The sequence below is a fragment of the Scomber japonicus genome, chromosome 17, assembly GCF_027409825.1.
Source record: "Scomber japonicus isolate fScoJap1 chromosome 17, fScoJap1.pri, whole genome shotgun sequence".
Classification (NCBI taxonomy): Eukaryota; Metazoa; Chordata; class Actinopteri; order Scombriformes; family Scombridae; genus Scomber; species Scomber japonicus.
The window spans coordinates 15,896,655-15,919,485 of NC_070594.1; the positions used below are offsets into that span (position 1 = coordinate 15,896,655).

Consider the following 22,831-nt stretch of genomic DNA (forward strand, 5'->3'; position numbering starts at 1 on the left):
TTACTGAAATGGCTCGGTATCGATCACATCTGCTCTGAGTACATCCCAGTGTGTGTGTGTGTGTGCACGTGTGTGTGAAGGCTCTTGTGTATAGATAAGGACTGTATTTAACTCCTGACTGTCACATCTCATTTTGAGGTCGATTGTACATGAGTGAGAGAAATCCACCAGGCTTTAAAAAAAAATCGCTAGTCACTACAGTGTTATTGGTGATTATTCTTAATCACACTGATTACTTTTGAGTTAAAAAAGAGCAAAAATAACTTGCTCTTAAAGCATGTTATTGACAGTTGTTATTTTCAGTAGTTAAGGCAATTTGACAAGTAAATGAACTTTTGCTGTAAGATGCTGTTAGAAGTTCATTTCAGCTCTCAGCACCTACAGAATTCTTAAAGCACCCAATGAAAAGAAGAATGTTTATGTACCACTCTGGCCTCTCTTCCATTTTTTAAACATGCATTTTTCCTCTAACTACTACTTTTACTACCTTATGCAATGGCAGTTTTATTTCTATAGCATATTCCATGCACAATGGCAACTCAATGTGCTTTACATAAAACAAATATTTAACAGTAAGAATTGGAAATAAAAAAACCTAAAAACATGCAATTTGAGAAATAAAAATAAAACCTAATAATAGTAAACATGGAAACATTAAAACATACAATTACCCCCCCCCCCCCACACACACACACACTAATAATAAAAACAAAGTACAGAAAAATAGAAAGAGAGAAATAAAATGCTAGAATAGAGCATTAAATATAAGGTTGCAGCATGAAATAATGATTTGCTATGATAGAGTGCAAATGAAAGATTAAAAGTTTTTAATTAATTTTAAAAAAGCTCAATTGTAAGCAACTGCAATGTGTTGCACTTGCAGAACAATCACTTATCCTGAAAAGTAATGACACATAAAATACAAACTTCCTCAGGACTTGGTTATTACTTTGTATTTTTACAGTAGTTGTCATAGGTCAGTTATAACAGGTCAGTGTCTTGCATGTTTTAAAACCGTTGATTATCTCGTGATCCTGAGAGAACAAACCTAATTTTCACCTGATGACTGGTTAATTTATCTCATTATCTTACGAAGGCAAAAGACAACTTTTGATTTCTCGTGATCATGGAATAATTATGGAAAACTCGAAAATGAGTGCCTGGTTCTTATTTTGAATGAACACATGAGAGAACACATCCAATGTCAATAGTGTGTTTACAAATACAACATTTTGCCTGTTTTTGACAACTTGCCCTGAATCCTTACTTATAAGCAATGTACAATAAGACAATATCTGTGTGTGTCATTGAGCAACAAAGTTCCCCACATAGATGTTGCTATCTTGACGGTATCAAATGCTTTGAAACTGAACAATTTTCAACACAAAAAGAAAGCTTTGTGTCTCCCATTACTGATACTGGCATGGCACTCCTGATCTTTGATAAACATTACAATACTAAAAGGAAATGACCTATTGTTTCCCCATGATAACTGATTGATTATCTCAAGATAACAAATATCATTTTCTTGAGATAAGGAAATTATTAATTTCTGATCTCAAGGTAACAGCACTAAAAAACAGAATTGCAAGCACAGCCAATATCGGCTTCTGTAATTTTGACAATATGCAGGCAATTTTATCTTTTAGTTTCCTCTCATCAGTCTATGTTCATATTAAAGTGTAATTCAAAATCCGCCATGCTGCTTTGACTTTCTGCATACAATAACAAGATGGACAATACATCAGTTGTCGTGTGTGTGTGTTTGCATGTGTGTGTGTTTGTGATAGAGAGAGTGGAAGGGGTGTGAAGATGAGAATGCAGTTTGCTGGAAGGTGTTTATGTCCTTATCTGATCTGATTCAGACCTCAATCAGAAGTCTCATTTTCTCATTTGCTCCAGAACTGGTCGCGTGTGTGTTTGTGTGTGTGTGTGTATGTGTGCACAGATACTGTGTTACCTCGAGCATGTGAAGGCTTGAGCCGATGTGCTGTTTTTTTTTGTCAATTTATGCAGTCCAATTCTGTGTCTCTCATTGTGTGATAATCATTTTTATCACACACTGCATCTCTGTGCGCACGTGTGTGTATGATTGTGAGTGTGTTGGCTTGTTTGTGCAGTTCAATCTCTGTCCAGTACAGTCATATTCTGGGTGTTTGTAAAGAAATGGAGAAGCAGTGCTGTCTGATTGTAATAACCTGCGCTTCTGATAGCTGTCAAATTCAAGATGCACACACGCAGACCCACAAGTCTGTCCATATATCCTTGTGAGGAAACTCATAAGGACATAATGCATTCTTAAGCCTCTACCCTAACTGTAACTATCACAACTAAATACATGAACCCAACCCTTACCCTAAACTGAACCTGAACCCTGTATTAAACTTACCATCAAAACCAAGTCTTGAGCCTTAAATTTCCCACACACACACACACACACACACACACACACACACACACACACACACACACACACACACACACACACACACACACACACACACACACACACACACACACACACACCTTGAAGCAATCAGGGTCCAGTCTCTTTACATTATACAGCATGTGTGATGATGTGTCTACAGCACTGTTTGAATTGTTCACATTTCATCTTTAACTGTCCAGCCTCCAATCTCCATTCGGATGCATCGCAGTGTTTATGTTCATTCTGGCCCTCTCTTAACCATGTTTCCCTTGAGTCGCTGTTTAATGTAAGGGCAATTCAGGGAACCAATATACTGTAAACCTTTACAAAGGCAGAGACACTGCTCCCCGTTTTGTGTACAGCCAGGTCGCCCATTTGTATGTGTCACAGTGCACTACACAATGTTTATGCTGCACCTCAGTGGAATTCAGTACTAGGATTAGCAATTTAAAAGCGAGAGATGTGGACCAGAATTGAACATTTATCCACTTCTAACCTGTTGGTGGCCATTCCTTTTCCACAATACACTGTATCTCCCTGGTGTTGTTCAGGGAATTACACTCATGACCAAGATATTAGGCCTTTTAATCAATGACTGATGTTCATTAACTGGTCATTTTGTTCTGTAGACTAGTGTATTAAAATGCGATGACTTAAATTTACAGTCATGATAGCATGATTGTAGTAGAGCCTGATGGGTATCTCATTAATTTTTTTTAAGGTGTTTGGTTACAAAGGAAAAGTACTGGACAAATTCAATTCTAACCCAGTAATGGTGCCAGATGAAAGTTATTACATTTCATCGTGAGTGGGATATGGATGTCTATATCACATTTCATGACACTCCATCTAATAGTTTCTCTGTCTAATACTCAAAACAGGCAGGGAGTTCCGGTCCTCTGAAATGAGGCCAACACGGAAGTAACTTAGAGCTGCATTCTATCAAAAGGCCACCAGGAGGCGACCGTTTTGTGTTCAAAAGGACTTCCGTCTCTATACAAGTCAATGGAGAATTCACCAACTTCTCACTTGATTTCTAACCTCAAACATTTTCAAAATGTGTTTATGGTCTCAATTGCTAGTTTAAAGCCTTCTTCAAAGCAGTATGATGTTCATTTGTGAAATTTTGGCCTCCCTGATTTTATATTTGACGATAAAGCAGGGTATGCATTAGGGTGTGGCTACGTCGTGATTGACAGGTTGATTGACCAATGTCCTCGAGATCCAGCTCTCGCAACTAATAGCAACCTCCCCGCTCTGCCCATACTTCCGCCCATGACTCCGCCTCATGCCCATATAAGTAGAATCCGCGTTCTTTTTTTCTTGGCATGCACCTGAAATTTTCAAGATGGCGCTGCCTAGATTCGAAACTATTGGCTTCAGAGCAGCAGTCTACAAACCAATGGGTGACGTCACAGATGTTACGTCCATTTCTTTTATACAGTCTATGTCTAATACTCAAAACTACAAATGTAGCAAACACCAATGTCATTAGGATACATTGTGTTGGAACCATGAATGGCGACACCCCCACCCCCTAAAGCAATGCCTCAAGCATGGCAAAAAAAAAGTGCTTCTACAGATTTGATTTGATAAATATTCTTGCAGTCAATAAAGATGTTTAAACCTAAGTAAACCAAATTAAGAAGGAAAGATATCTCCATGTTTTTTCTTCAGAAGTATAGACCAACCATTTTGTTTATTTTTAATTTATGATGGAGTCATCATTTGATAATCCAGAGGAAAAACAACAAACGTGTGAAATGGCTTTCTAACATCTCATCTCATCTCCGCTCCATCTCTCCCTTGCCGCCCCTCTTCTTCCACTTTGCTTACTTTGCTCTGAAGAGGCAGAGCAAAGCAATAATTACCACTTGTACGAGTGCTAAGCCGTCACTCTTTGATGTGCCAGAGAGTGTGTTGAGCCAGTGTTAATCTCTGTTAGTCTGTGTAGAGGAACCCTGATGAGGCCTGATAGCATGCTCTGTAATGAGGGATTATAGATTAAGACAGCGGTGGAGAGGTCAGCTCCCCTGTGGTCATACTGTGCTTGATCCAGGCCAAGTTTTTTTAGCGAGCTTGGGCCAGGTCAGGTTGTTTCCTTGTGGATTTTAAGGTTGGCATAGAGAGGGTCTTTAAGTATCTAGTGAAAAAAAGGTTCAGTTTAACATATGAGTTTGTGTGAACTCAAGGAGACGTACCGGACCACTAGCAGTAGTTTGCAGTCTTGTGGTTCCTCTCCGTTGGGCATTCCTTGAGTAATTGAATTGTTGGTTGATCTTATATAGCTTAGTGCCTTGGTGTTTGTGGTCATCCAGTTTAATTTATGGTCATGATTAAATGGCATTGAAAATGGATTTGATTCTCACAGGGCAGTCAGTCAGCTCATTGACATCCCATACATAACATCTGAAGGGTTCTTGTGGTCATAAGGAGTTGATTTGTTCCCCTTAGAAAATGATTAGGTCTAGAGGGCACTGTGTGGTATTGTATTCACCAGCCCCAAGCATTGTTATATAGTTCCCTGTGGGCACACTGTATAGGGTCAATTTACAGTTAATTTAAAGCTTGAGTGTGTATTAGTGCAGCGTGTAGACTTGGAATGGAGTTTGGTTTGACTGTTGTTAAATAAGAAGACTATTCAGATCTTGTAATTTGACTTGTCGAGGTCACGTTTTAGATTGGAGGTTTTATGTCAATTGTAATGTGTTGTGATTTGGCTTGCATGCTGTTCATTAATGTTTTATATGTGTGTGTATGTGGATGCTTAGGCTGACTCTGGAGCAGAAGGAGTTGTGTCGGAGTCGACTGAAACTACTCTCCTACCTGGACCGGCTGGCAACATACGAGGTAATGACAATCACCTACCATCATTAGTGCTTAATCATAGTACTTTGAATCAATCCTTCGAAATCATGGTTCTTAAATCACTTGAAGTCATACAGAAATATGATAATTTGCCATTTTAATTCAATAGGTGTAATTTGTGTTGAAACTAATGATTAGTTTCCAAATTAAATTATTAATTGTTAGTCTATAAAAGGTCAGCAAATAGTGAAAAATGCTTGTCACATTTTCCCACAGCCAAAATATGGAACAAACAGAGTGTAAAGTGGCAACATCAGTTTCAGCTGTCACTGTAGTCATCCCCACTATAACACAATAACAAATACTGCACTAACAAAGGGCAGAATAACTCTCTTTTTTTGTTTTTTGCTTAACTTACTCAAACAAGCAACTGACTATCAAAATCATCCATTAATTGTCTGTTGAATGGCTAATCCATTAATCAACAAATTTAATCTGGTATTTGAGAAATGATTGTAGCCTACAGTCTTCACTGTCAGCATATTGTCATATTTGAAGTGAACAGTGCAGCAGCAGCCTCAAGCCTTTTAACCACTGTCACAACTACACAATCACTATACATTTGCACTATACATGTGTTACATGTGTAAAATGGAAGAGACCTGATGCCTAAATACAGATTTTGGATCATGGTTAAGTTCATAAAGTTAAACTCTATTGAAACAGAAGCGTATCCATTGCATCACACACATATGAGACGGGCAGTCAGAAAATGTGACTGAAGCGCGTCCTGTGTTGACCATAGATGTTAATCCAGAGAAGGTGGTTACTTTTTATCAACCCACAGAATTTCATTCCACTTAACCTGGTCTAACAAAGCAAGTTAGGCATCACCATCAAAAGTTATTTGCATTATCTGTAACCAGTCAGAGACATGCACCATACAGGATGCTCATTGCAATTTAAAAATATAGTGCTTCCTGTTGTCAGCATTGTTGAAACTGCTTCTCTGTGCCAATTGGTCCAACTTGGGGCCTTTAGGCTCAGTGGAGTCTGCATGAATGTTTTCCAGACTAATGTCTCATTATGAAAACTGAGCTCAGGAGATTTAGGCTGTTTTCTTTGAGGCTGTAGTACTTTTAACTACTGTTAAAATTATATTAAATTTGAGGGTCACTTAAGCGCTGGTTCGCCATTGCAGATAGGACACAAGTCACATCTCATGTTTTTGTTTTTGATTAACAGTCTCCATTCCTTAGCTTCCCATTTGCAAACCATACTTTCTCCTTTCATATTCAATCCCCCTAAAGCACAGAGGCTTTTCTCATCCGTCCACTATTGACACTCTCTCTTAACCCGACTAATCCCCTTAAAAATATTGAAAAAGCTGTTAAACATACTTGTGTGAGACGCATTTTAAGTATGTAAATAAAGGAATCAACCTAGCTGAGAGACAAATGAACCTTGTTTGAACATATGGAAGTAGGGTTTTATAATACAATATTAATAATAGCTCCACAGTGTAGAAGAATCAGTGCTGCAAAGATGGATACATGCATAAAATGTTCCTCTGACACCGGCAACTACTTAACTCTGGATTTCAGATTTATGACGAATAGTGTTAACACACACACCTTTTTCTTTGTCAATAGATGACAAATGAACAGAGCCACACTTTCTCACACGCAGGAGAGGAAAGATGAGATTTTAGCCTGCCAGATATTCAACTCAGACAGAATGACGTGTCTCTTTATTCGGACATTGTCATGGTAACTGCAGCACTTGTCAGATTCCTTTTGCCCCAATCCATTTTTCCCTGGCTGTCTATGAATATGATATTAAGGGTTTTATCATCCCAACTTGGGCTGGCTCTGTCTGCATATGGCCCATTCAGAGGCTATCCATCAGACACACACACACACACACACACACACACACACACACACACACCCTGGCAAAAGGGATGCTACAGAGGATTTTATACACAGACACAAATAAATCCATCTGTGCCAAAGGCCAGGACAACAAATATTCCCTCCTGACATATGCATGTGCACACCCCTACCACACGCACACGTATCTTCCTCAAATGACTCCAACTAAAAGGACAAGACAGCTGTATGCTAGAAAGTTAAATAGCGTCTCTGTTGACTTTGCCTCAGTGCATTCATTTGCAGTCACATCTTCTACTTGCTCTTTTCCTCTCATCTTTAGTTTGACTTTCTACCCACTCACACCATTTTCTGTGTAAAGATAACCCTGTGCTTTACAAATTTCCTTTTATGAACTACAGTTGTACTCTGTCTGCTCTCTCTCTCTCTGTCTTACTTGTGCTCTCCAGGAGATACTCGGCGGTCCTCATGCAGCGGAGGAGAAATATGACGCAGAGTTCTTCAAGAAGTTCCGCAGTCAAAACATTGTTTTGTCAGCAAGAAACTACGCTAGGGTAAAATCACTCTCTCATTTTCTCTTACAGTCTCTCCATAATCATTTAACTTAATCATTTAGTACTCTTGATATATTTTATTTGACTTTTTAATCTATTTATTTTCCAGTATAGTGTATTAGAATGTACTAAAATACATTTCCATAAATTTTCTTCCATTTCTTTCAGCGATTTAATCACATAATGTGCAATTTATCTCTCCTTTTCTCCTCTTACAGTTAAAAATTAGCTAAAGTTAAGAAAGTTAAGATTGCAATATTTATGTGTTTGCCTGCAGGAGAGTAACGTGCAGGCTCTGGACATTCTGTTCACGTATCACGGAGCAGAACTTCTCCAGCATCGGCTAGCTATCCTTTACAACTTCCCAGAAACCACCTCTCCACACGAGTACACCATCTTGCTGCCTGAGGCCTGGTGAGACGCACATAAATACATAACAAACAATGAAACAAAATGTTGAAAGTGCACTTTAGTTAGAAATGAGCAGCTAGGTTGAAGCCCAGCATAAAACATGTGCATGGTATTGGAGTCTACTCACTGAAGACTCAAAGGAAGCGTAAACTCTATCTTATATCATTGAGGATGCTGTGTCAATGAGATTTACTTATTCAGTTATCCTGTGGAAGTAAATAGATGAACAGGGGAAGAAAATGTTATTTAAATTGCACCCTGGGTGTTTTTACATACATTGACTGGAATGTGAGGATTTATGTTTTTTGAATTACAAATACACATGAACCATTTTATTCTCATTGTCTGTGTTGTCTTCAATAGGAGCAAAAAAATCCATTACAATGTCAGATGTTTATGTTGTATATAAAACACCTGAAGTTTAAATAGGGACATCTAGAATGGCCCAAAACTTGTTGCCTGTCATTTTATATTTTCTAGTTTTAGTTAGGATTCCTTTCTCCAACATTTCATTTGAACTTGTGAACATGGCAACAGTGTAAAAATACACGTATTATCAGAGGGGACATGCAGCTTCTCTCATGTCTGAACAATCCACATTTATAGTTGCACTTCTCACTACATTTCAAATTAAAATCACCTAAAACTGGAATCACACCTCTCTCAGAGCACACACTCAGAGGTCTTTCTGACTTCTTGTTTCTTCTCACCTTCACACAGCAGGAATCTTTCTGTCGTGCTCTGTTAGCACGCACAAACCTGTCATCTGGGCGTTCTGATGTTACACACACACAGTCACACCTCAAGGGCTGACAGTGCCAAACACAGCAGAAGAACAAGGACAGAGACGTAATTTCTACTTCCAAATTTACATACAAACAAAAATTTGGACATGTTAAAAATGATACAATACCAGCTGCAATAATTGCAATTGTACGCCATTCTAGTTTTCATTGCACAGCACATAACTGCTTTAGGATTGGAGTAACGCAGGATGGGGGGGAGTTGGGGATAGGATATGGGAGTGCATCCAGCCATCCGTTGGGCCTTTTTGTTTCAGCTAACTCGCTTTTCTGTTTTCAAGTTGCTTTTTTCCCCCTTTACTATTTTTTATGCGTTCAAAACACCATATGCATTTGTATTTAGAGAAATGCATATATAAACCCAAACTTCCCTGCAGTCATAAGCTAAAAAACACAGAAATAATTATTCTTACAGCTCACACACACACACACACACACACACACACACGCCCATACACACACACACACACCCATTCCATGGCTGCTCCCTTTTATTAGCCATGTCTCAGTTTGTATGGAGGTCAGGCGGCTGTGGCTCTGCAGTGAGCATCCATCATGGCTCTGCTGCTGTGGGGCAGTTTCCTATTTTCCCCAGCTTGTGAGCACCAACTGCTGCTCTAACAGAGCTAACTCCTGCACTGCAGCAGACGGAGTCAGCTCAAGCCATCTGTTTTTGAGCTCACTCGCTATATACTAAAGTCTCGTTTCTTTGGAAGGTGAAAATGTTCTCTTGTAATACCGATCTGGTTTGTAAGGGGACTGCTTGTGCCGTGTGGAAGAATGCAGAGTAGCAATATTTTGTTGTTGCCTGTAGGTTTAAAGGGTTGGCCCAGTTGAAATAAAAATAAACTCTGCTCCAAGTTTGTTTTGCATATCCATTTCCCTCCCTACCTCCCTACCTCCCTGCCTCTCTCTCAGGCTGATGTGAAGTAGATTAGGAGTGCGGATGTAGAACAATTAATTCCTCCCATCGATATCTGAGCTCTAACACCAATATTTACTCTCCACCCTCAAACCTGGCTCTCTTTTAATGAGGAGAACCAGGAAGGTGGTGAATGACAGAAAAAAAAAAGAGGTTCGCAATAGAGGTTGAATTTCTCTGGGACCTCTCAATCCTTGTCATCCCGGTGTTAAAATTCCAATCTTAATGCATGAACTTGTGCTGGAGTGTTGGTTAAAAAAAAACATCTGCGCGTTAACATAAATCACATCTGCTACTTGGACACTTCCTATGTGTTTTGTGATTGGATAGAATTATGGCGATGTTCAAAACTGTCGCAGCATGCATGCACTCTGCCTTTAACTGCACCAAAGCTATAGATGATTTGTAGCCTGCGCTATCTCCTTGAGTTTTACAGCCACTGTACATATTTTTCTGTCTACAGACAAATAGATAACAAAAAGAAATGCATTAATCGTAGAACAAGAGATAAAACGGTGTCTTTTCACCCCAGTGTCTCAGTATGTGTGCATCCAATCGTCTGTGTTTGTGTGTGTTTGTTTGTGTGTGTGCGTGAGTGTGTGTCTGGATGTCAAAGTGTCTGAGTCTCGTCTGCACTGACATGCGAGGTTACAGAGTCATTCTTCACTTCGGTTTCTTTTCTTGTGTGTTCCCTATTTATCTCCCTCAGACCTGTCACCCTCAAGGAGACCAGGAAGAAGTAAAGCTTAGCACCAACATGGCGTTTAGGAAATAAAAAGCCCTTTGCTATTTACAACCAAGGCACGACTCAGACTCTTTTCAAAAGTTCTTTGACTTGTTTATTGTTGTGCTTTTGCCCCCCCCCCCCCGCCCCCCTCCTATTATGCTCCCACTGTTTCCATTTCGCATATGTTGCTTCCTCTCACCAGAGTTTCCCTGTAGTTTATGACCATGTTCAATTTGAGACAGTAAATGTCTTTGCTGACTTATGAGGTGCCATTATGGGTGTGGTGAGTGAGACTAGAGGGTTGCGGTTTATCTTTTGGATCGTGAATAGTCATTGTTCTGATTGATATATGCAATTGTGTATGTTTTACCCTAAAGCTGAAAATCCAGTCTCTTCCTTCTGAGCTTTTTTCTGGCTTTGCCCTTTGCCTTTGCTTCTCTCTTTTTCATTATTCTGTCTTCTTTCTGCCTCTCTTGTTGTCCTCCCTCAGCCTGGATGACAGAGATGAGTTGGTGTTGATTCCCTGGGACGAGCAGAGGCACAGAGAGATGGACTGGTGTGAGACAGAGGAGTGCAGGTAAACAGTTTACATCACCTTTGACTTAAAGATGCCACATTTTGGCATTGGACACAAATGAACCAAACTTGTAAGTTGGAACAATACTTTAATATAACTTAGATCCATCACAGTAAACTCTCTCCATGCCCATGATGACAAAGACCTTCACAGAATTTTAACTAGAATTGTTAAAATTCTCGCTCCATACAGGCCAGATGCTTGTGCTGGCATCATTATGTGAAACAAAACATGACATCCTTATTATCCAAATGTTAAACAGGACCATAACAAACTAATACCAAATCATGCTGTGCTGCCAATTTATGCCATTTGTTTGCTTTTGTAGGGAGGCCAGCCTCATTTACAATTTTATTTAGCACGCTCTTTTTATTGCTCTTTGGTGTAGAGTCATAATATCAGTGGGCTATTGCGATACACTTGGCCTGGAATTACAGGGTGAAAATTCAATACTGTGATTGCAGTTGCAGTGATGCCAGCAATGTCTATGATTGTGCCTATGACATGGTTTGTCACCCTCACTTGCTTTTTTTTTTTTTTTTTTTTTAACTTTCCCAATATTTTTCTTTCTTCTGTTTTTGTTTCTCTTCTTTTCTCTCACCCATATTTTTTTTGTTATTCTCAACACATCTCATAAAAAGACCAAACATCCCTCAGTACCTTTCAACTTCCCTATCCAAATAATAGCGTTCAGCCCCAAGGCCATTGGTTCCCACTTATCATGTAAGTCATGTAAGAATATGTTGCTTTCATGCTGCATGACAGCATACTGTCACTTTTATCAAATGACAGTCAATCAGTAATAAATCATTCTTTTGTTGGGAGTGTTTTCAGCAGTGGATTTGGTGGTGTTGTGAGTATTTACAGCACCATAAATAAACTACAGTGCCCATGATGTTGTAATGTCACCCAGTACAATGATGTTGTTCATTAATGTGTTTCCGGAGAACAATCAAACTGTATGGCACAGAGGAATAATAAGTATTCTATAACACTACTTGTTAGTAGTGTTATATTTAGCTCCTCATTTCAGAAACTCCAGGAGTAATGGATGTCTTGTACAAAAAGATCTATAGACAAACAAACTTGATCGATGAAGGAGACAACAGCTACATATCAAAGTGCCTGTGTTGACACAGTGAAATCATGTCTGTTGATATATCAAGTCTGAAGGAAAAGAGTTGAACCACTCTCAGTTATTCAGGCAGTACCCAGGTGACCTTGCCCCTAGTCACAACATCCCTATAAAATAGTTTACTTTAGTGCTGTCTCTATGGCAACAATCATAAAGCCGGTCGGCTTTACTGGGAAGAAGACAGCTGTCTGTCCTTGACTGCTGCTTGTCTGCTTGCCTGAGAAGCATTTTATACATCCACATATATGTAAAAATAGGAGCATTTGAAAATTCCTTCATGAGTAGGATCTATCCATCGATGGTTTTGGTCTTTCTGTGGGATTTGAGATTTGTTGACATGAAGAAAAGTATAGAATATCACCCTAGACAAAAAAATTGTAAATAAATAAAATACTTACTATTAAAACAAACCCCTCAAACATGCACTAATGTCTTCCTCAGAGCGGTGTTGGACCAGAACCTGTTTGATGACGACAGTTTCCTGTACGAGGAGACTTCAGAACGGCTGAGGTTCCGCACGGCTACACCCTCCATCCAGCTGCTGACCGACTGGTACCAGACCAGAGCTCAGGATATCGATTCCTGCTCCAGACAGGCATGAACACTTTTGTTGTTACGTCTTCCATTCGTGGCTGGAAACCGACAAGAGCTCTGTGTAACAAAGAGGCACATACGTGACTGCTATAGCGACAAATAAGCTTTTGTCTGGAAGGGATTTGGCTTCCGCAACTTAATTTTCACCCTTTATTGAAATGCAATTTGTTTTTTTAGTGATCAAAATCAGCCAATAATGGTAAAATAAATCCTGATTAGAGTGTATCTGTTTTTCCACTCCCTGTTATGGTTCCATTGCAGGTACCTTCTACTTGACTGGAACTTAGAACAGGACAGCAGCAGAAAAAAATGTATAGACATCTGGCAAGTAGGAAGATAATTGCCATTGCACACTTCTTTTATCGATGATTGGGGGGGGGGGGGGGGGGGGGGGGCTGTGATTCAGACAGCAGGAGAGATGATGCCAACCTCCATCAGTCAAGGTCACTTTGATCCTATCTGTGGCAGTCATTATCATATTTGCCATATGGACTTCTAATGAAGAGTAACCAAAGCTTCTGTCATCTACGTTCTGTTGCTGTTACTGAAAAATAGGACTTGATAGGACTTGTTTAGTGGAGTAATGGGATGTAACCGCTGGAGCTGCCCACTCTCTCCACCCACACTATCCACACCGCATCTCTGTCCCCTCTTTAGTGATGGATCAAGGTTGTCAAATCTCTTTTCGTCTTTTTTAGAGGACTAACTAGGATTCAGTCATATCTTTCCCCTTCATTTCTCCATTTCATCCCTTTCACTGGGTGTAAGGAGGATGGAGGAGAAGAGATTTTGGGGTCCATTGCTCATTTTTGAAGACAACTGGGAAATCATGTCTTTCATCATCCACTCAAGAGAGAAAGAAAGAGAGACAGTTTGTGTGTAAAAGGAAGTCTTTGTTAATCTCCAGGAATCACACCCGCACTTTCTTTCATTCTTTCCCTTGTTCCTTTTTAATTAGACCTCATCTTCTTTTGCTCTCTCTCACATTACTCCAGGAGCCTCTTGGGACTGCCCCTAACTCTCTCGTCTCTTGCTTTTTCACACACTTCTCCTTTATTCACACTTTATACACACACACACACACAGACACACACTCACACACACACACACACACATACGCACACACACGCACACACACACACACACAGACACAGACATGACAGAAAGAGACATTGGAGCAGCTCTGCTGTCATTTGCCAAGCTTTTTTCCTCCTGCCTGCCCTCTTCACTTTTTCATCTCATTTGTTCTCTCTCGTTTATACCATCCTCCCATCCCTCATCTGGCCGTGTTTATGCTTGGAAGAGCGTTTTAATGGAGGAAAATGGGGTTTGATTAAAAGGAGCCACATCAGAGGAAACTGGGGTGTTCTGAGCCAGTCACAGAGCGGCAGGAAGCGAGGAGCTGAATGGGAAGATTGACAGGATGACTCAGAGAGAGAGACGGGTTTGAAAAAGCTGAGAATGGAAGCGCAACCAAAAGAAAGAAAACGGACATAAATACTGGGGCAACATCCCCAGTTAAGTTAGAGTGTATTGGAAATGCACAAAGAGTGGAGGACAATATAGCATAGGGGGATGGAAAAAGATGTTGAGGTAGAAAGGGAACGCAATCTCATGGAAAGAGTTGTCTTGTGGGAAAGAAAATCACTGGTTATAACGGGATAAAGGGTAGAAATATAGGATATTAAAAACAAGTGCTGTTTGAAACACTGTTGGCCACAAAATAGCACAAAATGAAAGGGTGGCTTAGGAAAGCAGAAAGAGAGGAGAGACGGGTATACAGAGAAGGCAAAGGGACAGACTGGGGAGTTCAAATAGAGGCCAATCATGGCGAATGTTATAGGTGTTAAGGATGAAAAATTGAGCAGAGTTGAAAGAGAAAATGTGAAAATGATGTTTGGTACTGGTAAAAGAAAGGGCCGAGATGGGACACGGAGCAGAGACAAAGAAGACTGAAATCTGCTGGTGTGGTTGGAGGGAGAAGGCAGAGAGAGACAGAGATAGAGAGAGAGAGAGAGAGAGAGAGAGAGAGAGACACAATGTGACAGCGCGGAGAACAATGTGGGGAGGGAGATGAGGTCGTAATTAAAAAGTGTGAGATTTTAACATCTGAATTGTCTGTGGTTAGCTGGGGAATCTATCTCTGGAGAGCAGGAAAAGAGAGAAGGAGGGAGGGGTGGAGAGAACAGAGGATCTTTACTCACAGTTAGATCAATAGACTTCTCTCTCTTGTTGTATCTAATTGCACAGGCTCTGACTCAAGGTGATTTGGGTTTTCTCTTGTTGTGCACGAGCATGTGTGCGTTTTACAAATGAAGGTGTACAATTATTTATTCAGCAAGAAATGCGTCGAGATAAGGTGGAATGACAAGGTTGCAAACCCAGCGTGTGTGTGTGAGTGTGCGTGCACGTGCTCATGTGCAAGCAAAAATCTGCGCTAACTGCTGTGCCAAAGGGCTCTCCTTCACTAAAAGGTGGAGAGAAAGCAATCATCACTACATGGCCCAGCAGCATCTGCTATTGATTGGCTAACATCCACAGGTGGCTGAGCATCGATTGGCTAGGCATGCTGCCAGTGTATAGGTGGCCCGATATCGATTGGTTGCTCTTTTGGATGGAATTTTATTGATCAGAGTGGCAGGAAGCCTAAATCTTCTTCGTTTTATTGTCCAAAGACTAATGATTGGATTTTTTAGTAATGACTGACAGCTACTTGTTCTTGGGTTGGTCAGGATATTGTTGTTTTGTTTTTCATATCCTAGTTCAGTGACCACGGCAACAGTATTTCAATGATGTTGCACTGCTGTAAACACCCTCTTTATGCCCCTGTCGACTGGGTTAACTGGATTATGGAGAGTAATGTATGGACATGATAAACAAAACAACAGCACCACAAAGTGCAGCCACAGAGTTAATCCACACAACACTAATACAGTGTCCATGTTATACTGTCCACCCTCTGTACTTTGCTTAGTTAGATAGCATTTGCAGAATTTGAATGTGATTATTTCCTCATCATATAGGACTTCTGTAGTTATTTTTTTTTGCTGTATGTAGTGTTGGTCAACTTAGACATCTGAGTTGAACATCAGCATAGACATTAGAGAGGCTTGTTACCCCTGTGTTTAGCTGGGGTTGGTGTGATCCCGTCAGTTGAACCTAACTTACATCTGACTTCATCTGGGATGTCCTGATTCTTATCCAACATGCTTGGTATTGGTATATGCTGCTATATCAATCCACCCCCCCTGCCTTACTGTGGCCCCTGCCCAGGTTAGCAGAGAGACTCTACAAAGACAAGGCTGCCGACCCTGACAGTATAAAGTTCAAAGCCTGGTGCTCTTCCTGGGGGCTTGATGTACAACCACGGCTCAGTTTTCTTTTTTGTGGTTCTAATGATAGCCTCATCGAACTTCCTGTAATTGATCTGAAAGGCTGAACCATCCAAACAATATTTTAACCCTAGAAATGAACTGAAATGAACAGTTTAACCCGGACCGAAACCACCTCTTTTCATCTTACCAAGGTTTGGCTGTTTGGGTTGGACTGTGGTCTGGGGGAGGTGTCACGCATAGTTTGCCCTTAGTCCTGAGACCAGATAGTGCACACTAAAGAGTTAGTAGTAGTAGTAAAGAGATAGTATGCTGTCATACTAACCAAATTGAATGACCAGTAGACTAGTCTTTTAAAAAAAAAGGTCTTCCGAAGATTTCAAGAAAAGTAAAATGATGTTGATATTTCACACTGACTGTTTGAAACTCAGCATTTTTCTTATGTTGTTTTGTCTCCTCTCTCATCTCCATTTCTTTGTGTCCATCAGGTGGACTGTGCCCTGTCACTGGTGCGTCTTGGGAAGGAGCGAGAGATCCCAGGGCTAGAGGTCTTGTGTGATGACTTGGTCACCATGGAAACACTCGTGTATGAGACATCGTGTGAATTGAGTCTGACACTTAAAGATTTGCAGCAGCTCAGCGACATTGACAAGCTCCACCTGCTCATGAAAAATGTAAGTGGCAAATTTTCACATTTTCACTGGAAGATTTTTTTCTCCATTGTATCATTTGGAATTATAAAACTCAAATATCCAACTGACAGAACTAAGGTTGTCTAAGGGGAAAATGCCACCTTGGAGTCTGTTTAGTACCATCATTTGAACTAAAGTAAACCGCTACTATACTCGCTTTGTTCCAAGGGAACCCCTGCTGCTTCAAATACCTAAATTTGTAGTCTTGAAACATACATTGTCACCTCTTTGTGAAAGTAATGTATAAAAAATGCCAATCCAGTCATAATACTAGATGCATACTGTACAAATATCAATATCTGATATAAGCCTTACCCTCTGCCGAAAGAGGACAGACTTAAAGTTTCCTATATGTCTTTTCACTTATACCATAAAAATTAACCACCAGACATTTGCTGATGTACCATTTTCTTATCCAAAAATGGTTTAGGTATGAAAGATCATTTTGTTAATGAAACTCTCCATCTGTGCACCATTAAAACATCATGGAGATGTGTCATTATCATTATTATATTATAATAGTTTTTCATCTTTACATTGAAACATTTTTTTAAGTATCCTCATAGTTTTGATCAAATGCTTTTTGGAGACAAACAAAGCTTTTTGTTTTAGTCTCTGCTGACAGAATATCACATTAACAACACTCCACTGTGTTAAATGTACATTTCTCAGCAAGCTGCTTTGTGTAGTTCACAGTGTGTGGGGTGTTTGTTGCCAGTAAAAAGAAATCTTGTTTGTCATTTTAAGTTCCATAGTGGGTTTACCTTAATTCTTTATCGTTGCTTACAAGAACATAATTAATGCAAATTGCACCTTCAATAGTCGGCAAAGCAAATAGAAAAATTGCACTGAATAGCAGTTTCACAATAAATTTCATTTGATTTGATTTCTCTGACATTTGACAATCCAAACTTTATATGTAACAGCAGCGGGAGAGCTGTGAAAGACAGTTCATAGCAGGTACTACAGTTTCAAGTCCCCTTGGAGTACATAATACGAGCTGTCCTCTAAATTGTAGCTAATAACTGCCGGCTTTAGCCTGTGAGGATCACTGCCAGTAAGATCTGCCATACAGGCAGACAGCCAGCAAATGTTGTTGACTGCACTAACACATGCTGTTTGACTGGTACTCCCTTTGGGCACTGTGAGTATGTGTGAGTGTGTACGTCTGTGAATGTTTACCAAACTCGCCTAGATTAAATGTCCCTCTTTGCCTGTGTCTGATGTCTTTCTTTATCAGAGACACAGTACAGCAAAATAAAATGTGTGTGTTTCTGTGTTTCTGTGTGTGTGTGTGTGTGTGTGTGTGTGTGTGTGTGTGTGTGTGTGTGTGTGTGGATGCTCTCTTATCTGTATATCCTGAGTCAGAGCTGTGACAGGGTGGGTATAAGGCCCTGTGTAAATGCAGTTTAAAGTAATTTGCATTGTTACAGCTGTATGCACATTTTTGGGCAATCCTTGACAAATGACATATTTTGGTGGGTTTTTTTAAATTGAAAAGATGTAAACACAGCCTCTAGGTTATGGAGAACAACACACTATTTTCAACAAACATTAATGCATCGATATTTTTTATACCATTAACTGAACAAAAAAAATCAAAAAATCAAAAAAATAAAACAACATGTGAAAAAGTTTGGGCTCCCTACATAGTCAGTATTTAGTAACACCCCCTCTAGCAGATATCACAGCTTGCAAACACTTTTTTTTACCCAGCTAAGAGTCTTTCAACTCTTGTATTTGGGATTTTCTCCTATTCTTTGCAAAAGAAGCCTTCCAAATGGCTTCTAGCTCTGCAATATTCTTGGGCCATCTTGCATGCACAGCTCTTTTAAGATGTACCCACAGATTTTCAATTATATTTAAGTCAGGGGACTGTGGGGGGCCATTCCAAAACCTTCAGGTAGTCCATTGTGGAATGGTTGAAGTATGTTTAAGATCATTATCCTGTTGTAGAAACCATCCTCAGCTTTTTTAGATGGTGGGATGTATTTACCATTCTTCACTCCACCCTTGCAATGTTTCTGGTGCCACTGGCTGCAACACTGCCCCAAAGTATGATTGATCCACCCCTATGCTCAACAGTTACAGGTTCAAGGTTCAAGTTGTTTTTATTATCCCCAAGGCAATTTGCTTTATAGCCAGCAGTCATACCACCACTCTTGATCTGCTAAATCTTCCTGCAGGTTTTTTGCAATCAGATGGGGGTTTTGATTTGCCTTTCTGACCAGCATATGAGCAGTTTTCACCAAGAGTTTTCTTGGTCTTCTGCATCTTATCTTGACCTCCACAGTTGCCCTTCACTGCCATCTCTTAATTACATTTCACACTGTGGAAACTGCAAGCTGACAACTCTTTGCTCTGTTTTTGTATCCTTCCCCTGCATTGTGGGCATCAATAACTTCTTCGTCTTACACAGCTGCTTAGAGGAACCCATGGGTGGTGAGTGTTTGCACAAGGTTGGAAGAGTCAGGCCTAACAAGCTGATTAAGAATCTGAGACTTAAGAACTCTTTGGGTGTCCAAACTTTTGCACATGCCACAATGTTTTATTTTTTTTAAATTTTTTAATTCATGACATCAAAAGTAAGTAAGCATTAATGTTTGCAGAAAATAGTGTTTTTCACATATAGATGGGCTGTGTTAACACATTTTCAATGAATATCACCATGTATGTTATTTGACGCATGGTGCCCAAACTGTTGCATAAGACTGCACATTAAAGTGAAGAAGGTAAACACGTTGCCTCTCGTTTTCACAACCTCAAAGAATACAACAAAAGTCTAAGGGACTTCATGCTGCTGAAGTTCAAATATTCCCCGAAATTACAGTTAAATGGCAGAAAGACTAAGCACATGATTGTTATTAACAAAGAAATGTTTTCCTGATGCCCTCTCTAACCCCGGCCCACTGGCTCCCTAGCCAGGAAGCCAAACCTACCTCACTAGCAGGAGGCACAGAGGGACAATAATTCTCAACAGTTTAATGGTTGGGGATGCAATTCTGAAAAAATATCACTTCAACCTGCTTTTTCAGGTGTATTGTCAAATATGTTGGTGAAATGTGTTAAAAAATTGGATAAAATACCTACCGCATAAATCACAGTAAAACACTGTATGTCACTGCAAACTCACTGGTTGACAGATCTGAATGCCATTTTTAATATGTGACATCCGGTATCCAAAGGGCTTCCAAGAGAATTTAGTAGCAAATGGAATGCAGACTGATTGACTTCTCAGTGGATGGTTGGTTGCAGTGAGGCAAGCTTTTGTCACAATTCGGTGGATGTGCTCTGCTCTGTAGGACAAACAGATGATTTATTTTGATTTTTTTGAAATTTATTATGTGAAATATTTGTTGTAAAAGGCCCCACCCACTTTATTCTGTAATTACCAAATCATATGTATTGACTGAGTCATTACCCTATTGTGTTAATTGAATTTCATACAAGCCCATGAAGCTGATTACAAAATAGGAACTTTTTTTTATATGTGCCGCCCCCTAGTGGCAGATTATCCCAAGACTGTGGAGCGAAGTATGGATTTAGCCTCTGAACACATGCACCAAGTTAGGTTAGAAACTCTTCAGCCAGTTTTGATTTATGAGCAATTATATAAAATTGAACTTAAATACACAGGTCTAAACATGTATCATTTCCAAATGGATTTATGTATTGAAATTTCCTTCATATCCTTAAATCAACAGTCATTAGATAAGAAAAAAATCAATTAGTATCATACTTGCACCAAACAGATACTGCATTCACTCACAATCACAACTTGAAGGCACAACAACCTAGGAACAAATCCATCAAAGTGCACCCGTTCATATCAATTTTAATACACTTATAAGCTGCCTCTTCATTTCTTGTTTGTAAGCAAATGTCTTTCTACCACCAGTCCAGCACAGAGCGCTATGTTAAAGATGCCTTCCAGTGGATGGTGCCGTTTCTGCACCGCTGCGAGGGACAGAAAGAGGGTGCTGCTAAAGCTCTGCTCAGAGAGTACCTGGTCAGCCTGGCACAGCGAGACCTCAGCCTGCCCCTCATCATCTTCCAGCATTCCAAACCTGACGTAAGTATCAGAACACACCATAATACGTGTAGGATGGGGGTGGGGGTGGGGGCCGTTACACGTGGATGGCTACCCATAGACGCCGGGACAGCAAAATGAAAGTGCACACACAATCTTCCTGTTTGGCTGTTTGTGCTCTGTCAGGGCCAGTGTCGTAGCCCTGTGCTGTAAATGTTATATTTATGACCCCATAAGGGCATAGCCAAGGACAGGTCTCTTGGCTATTAGGAAACATGCACACACACACACACAAACACTCAAGGAGAAGAAAATACTCATAGTGCAGGCTGCAGGGTCAGTCAATCATGTCTTGATACACACGTACTGACCTCCCCTCCTCTGTGTCTCCCCTACAGTGCCAGCAGAAGATCATAGGGGACCCAGATCAGCTGATGGTTGTTGCTCTGGAGTGCATTTACAGCTGTGAAAGAGATGACCAACTCAGCCTCTGTTATGACATCCTGGAGTGTCTGCCGCAGAGGGGCTACGGGTCAGACACACATACTCATGCACATACACACTTTGAAATGCCCACGCTTGATATTTCTTTGATTTAATAAAAAAAATTAAAACACATTAAATAACAAATGACATCACTAAGGGCCCTATTCTAACTGCACAAGTGCAAGGTGGTAGGTCTTAACTTCATGGACAGTATAGTTGTCTCCATGTGTGCTCACTGTTTTTGGTTCATGTATGAGGAGCAGCACAATGTGCAAAGGGCTGGGTGAAAGTGAATAGAGATCTGTGATGTGGTGATTATTAAATAGTCTCTCAACCAGTCATCACTGTTTTCATAGCTCAGAAACAGTTATGCCAATCACAGTTAAATACAGAAACAACAGCTCAGCAAACAGAAAACTTTTCTTCAGGAAATGTCTGGATGGTTCAGAGTGTCACGTCATGAACACACATCACCACAGATCTGCAGCCAAAGACAGATGGCTGCAGATTGAATCAAATTTCATCAGGGTCAGTTACTATTATAACAATTTGATGAAGCTGTGTGTATGATTATATCAGAGCAATGTTGTTTCAGCAATAATTGTAATATACCTCACCTTGCAAATTGTCACACAGTTTAGAAATTAATGTGTTTGCATCAGAATGTGTTTTGAGAATAAAATGTAACTCTACTTTAGCTAAAAAAAAAAGTTGGAAAAGAGGCTGTGATCAGTCCTATTAAACTGATGCCTCCTTCATAAAAAAAACTGAACATATTGAGTTATAACTGCCAGTCTGTTTTTGTGTTGGGGGGTATGTGGTTATACTGCAGCAGTCTGTTGTCATCAGGTGGCTTAATCAAGGTAAACACTGAACAGCCGTGCATAGCGGCACTACATTCTAGGGCACTTCAGGACTGCAGGTCTATCAGCATATTAGTCCTGCTGCCCTCAGATACTGCAGGGATTTAATTACCTGAAGAAGAAGCATTCAGTATAAAGCAGCTATGGATAGATACTTTAAAAATCACAAACATTCATTCATAGATTAGTGCAGACCAGTTTACTGACTTTCCTGCTTTAACCACATTGAATGTTATTTTCTGTGCAGATTTTGGTTGGAGAGGGTTTCAAGCATGAATCTGTTGTTGCAGCATGTTTGCTGCAAGTATTTAGTTTGATCTTGTGGATAAAATCACCAAAGCAGCAGCAGATAGATATTGCACCAGAAACCGACAAAGTTCTGACATGTCTGTTTTCATCTAGACCAAATTTCAACCAACATACAACAACTGTCTTTTTGCTGCTTCATTTTAATTTGATTACGTGCCTCTCTTACCACCTGTGCAAGGTGTGCTCTCCACTGGGCACAAAACTATCACACAGCTGTTTGTGCTGGTTGTTACGCCTCCATGAAAATACAACTCTAAGATTGATTTAA

At 40.1% G+C, this 22,831-nt stretch overlaps 1 protein-coding gene across 1 annotated transcript in view; it reads left to right on the plus strand.

Moving 5' to 3' along the window:
• nbas (NBAS subunit of NRZ tethering complex) overlaps positions 1-22,831 on the plus strand; it is a 158,229-nt gene that overhangs the window by 29,784 nt on the left and 105,614 nt on the right. The window contains exons 19-26 of the mRNA XM_053336782.1: positions 5,200-5,278; positions 7,578-7,682; positions 7,960-8,096; positions 11,036-11,122; positions 12,699-12,852; positions 16,672-16,857; positions 20,774-20,947; positions 21,304-21,437. Coding sequence (XP_053192757.1) covers positions 5,200-5,278; positions 7,578-7,682; positions 7,960-8,096; positions 11,036-11,122; positions 12,699-12,852; positions 16,672-16,857; positions 20,774-20,947; positions 21,304-21,437 — 1,056 coding nt within the window. The remainder of the gene's footprint in view (positions 1-5,199; positions 5,279-7,577; positions 7,683-7,959; positions 8,097-11,035; positions 11,123-12,698; positions 12,853-16,671; positions 16,858-20,773; positions 20,948-21,303; positions 21,438-22,831) is intronic.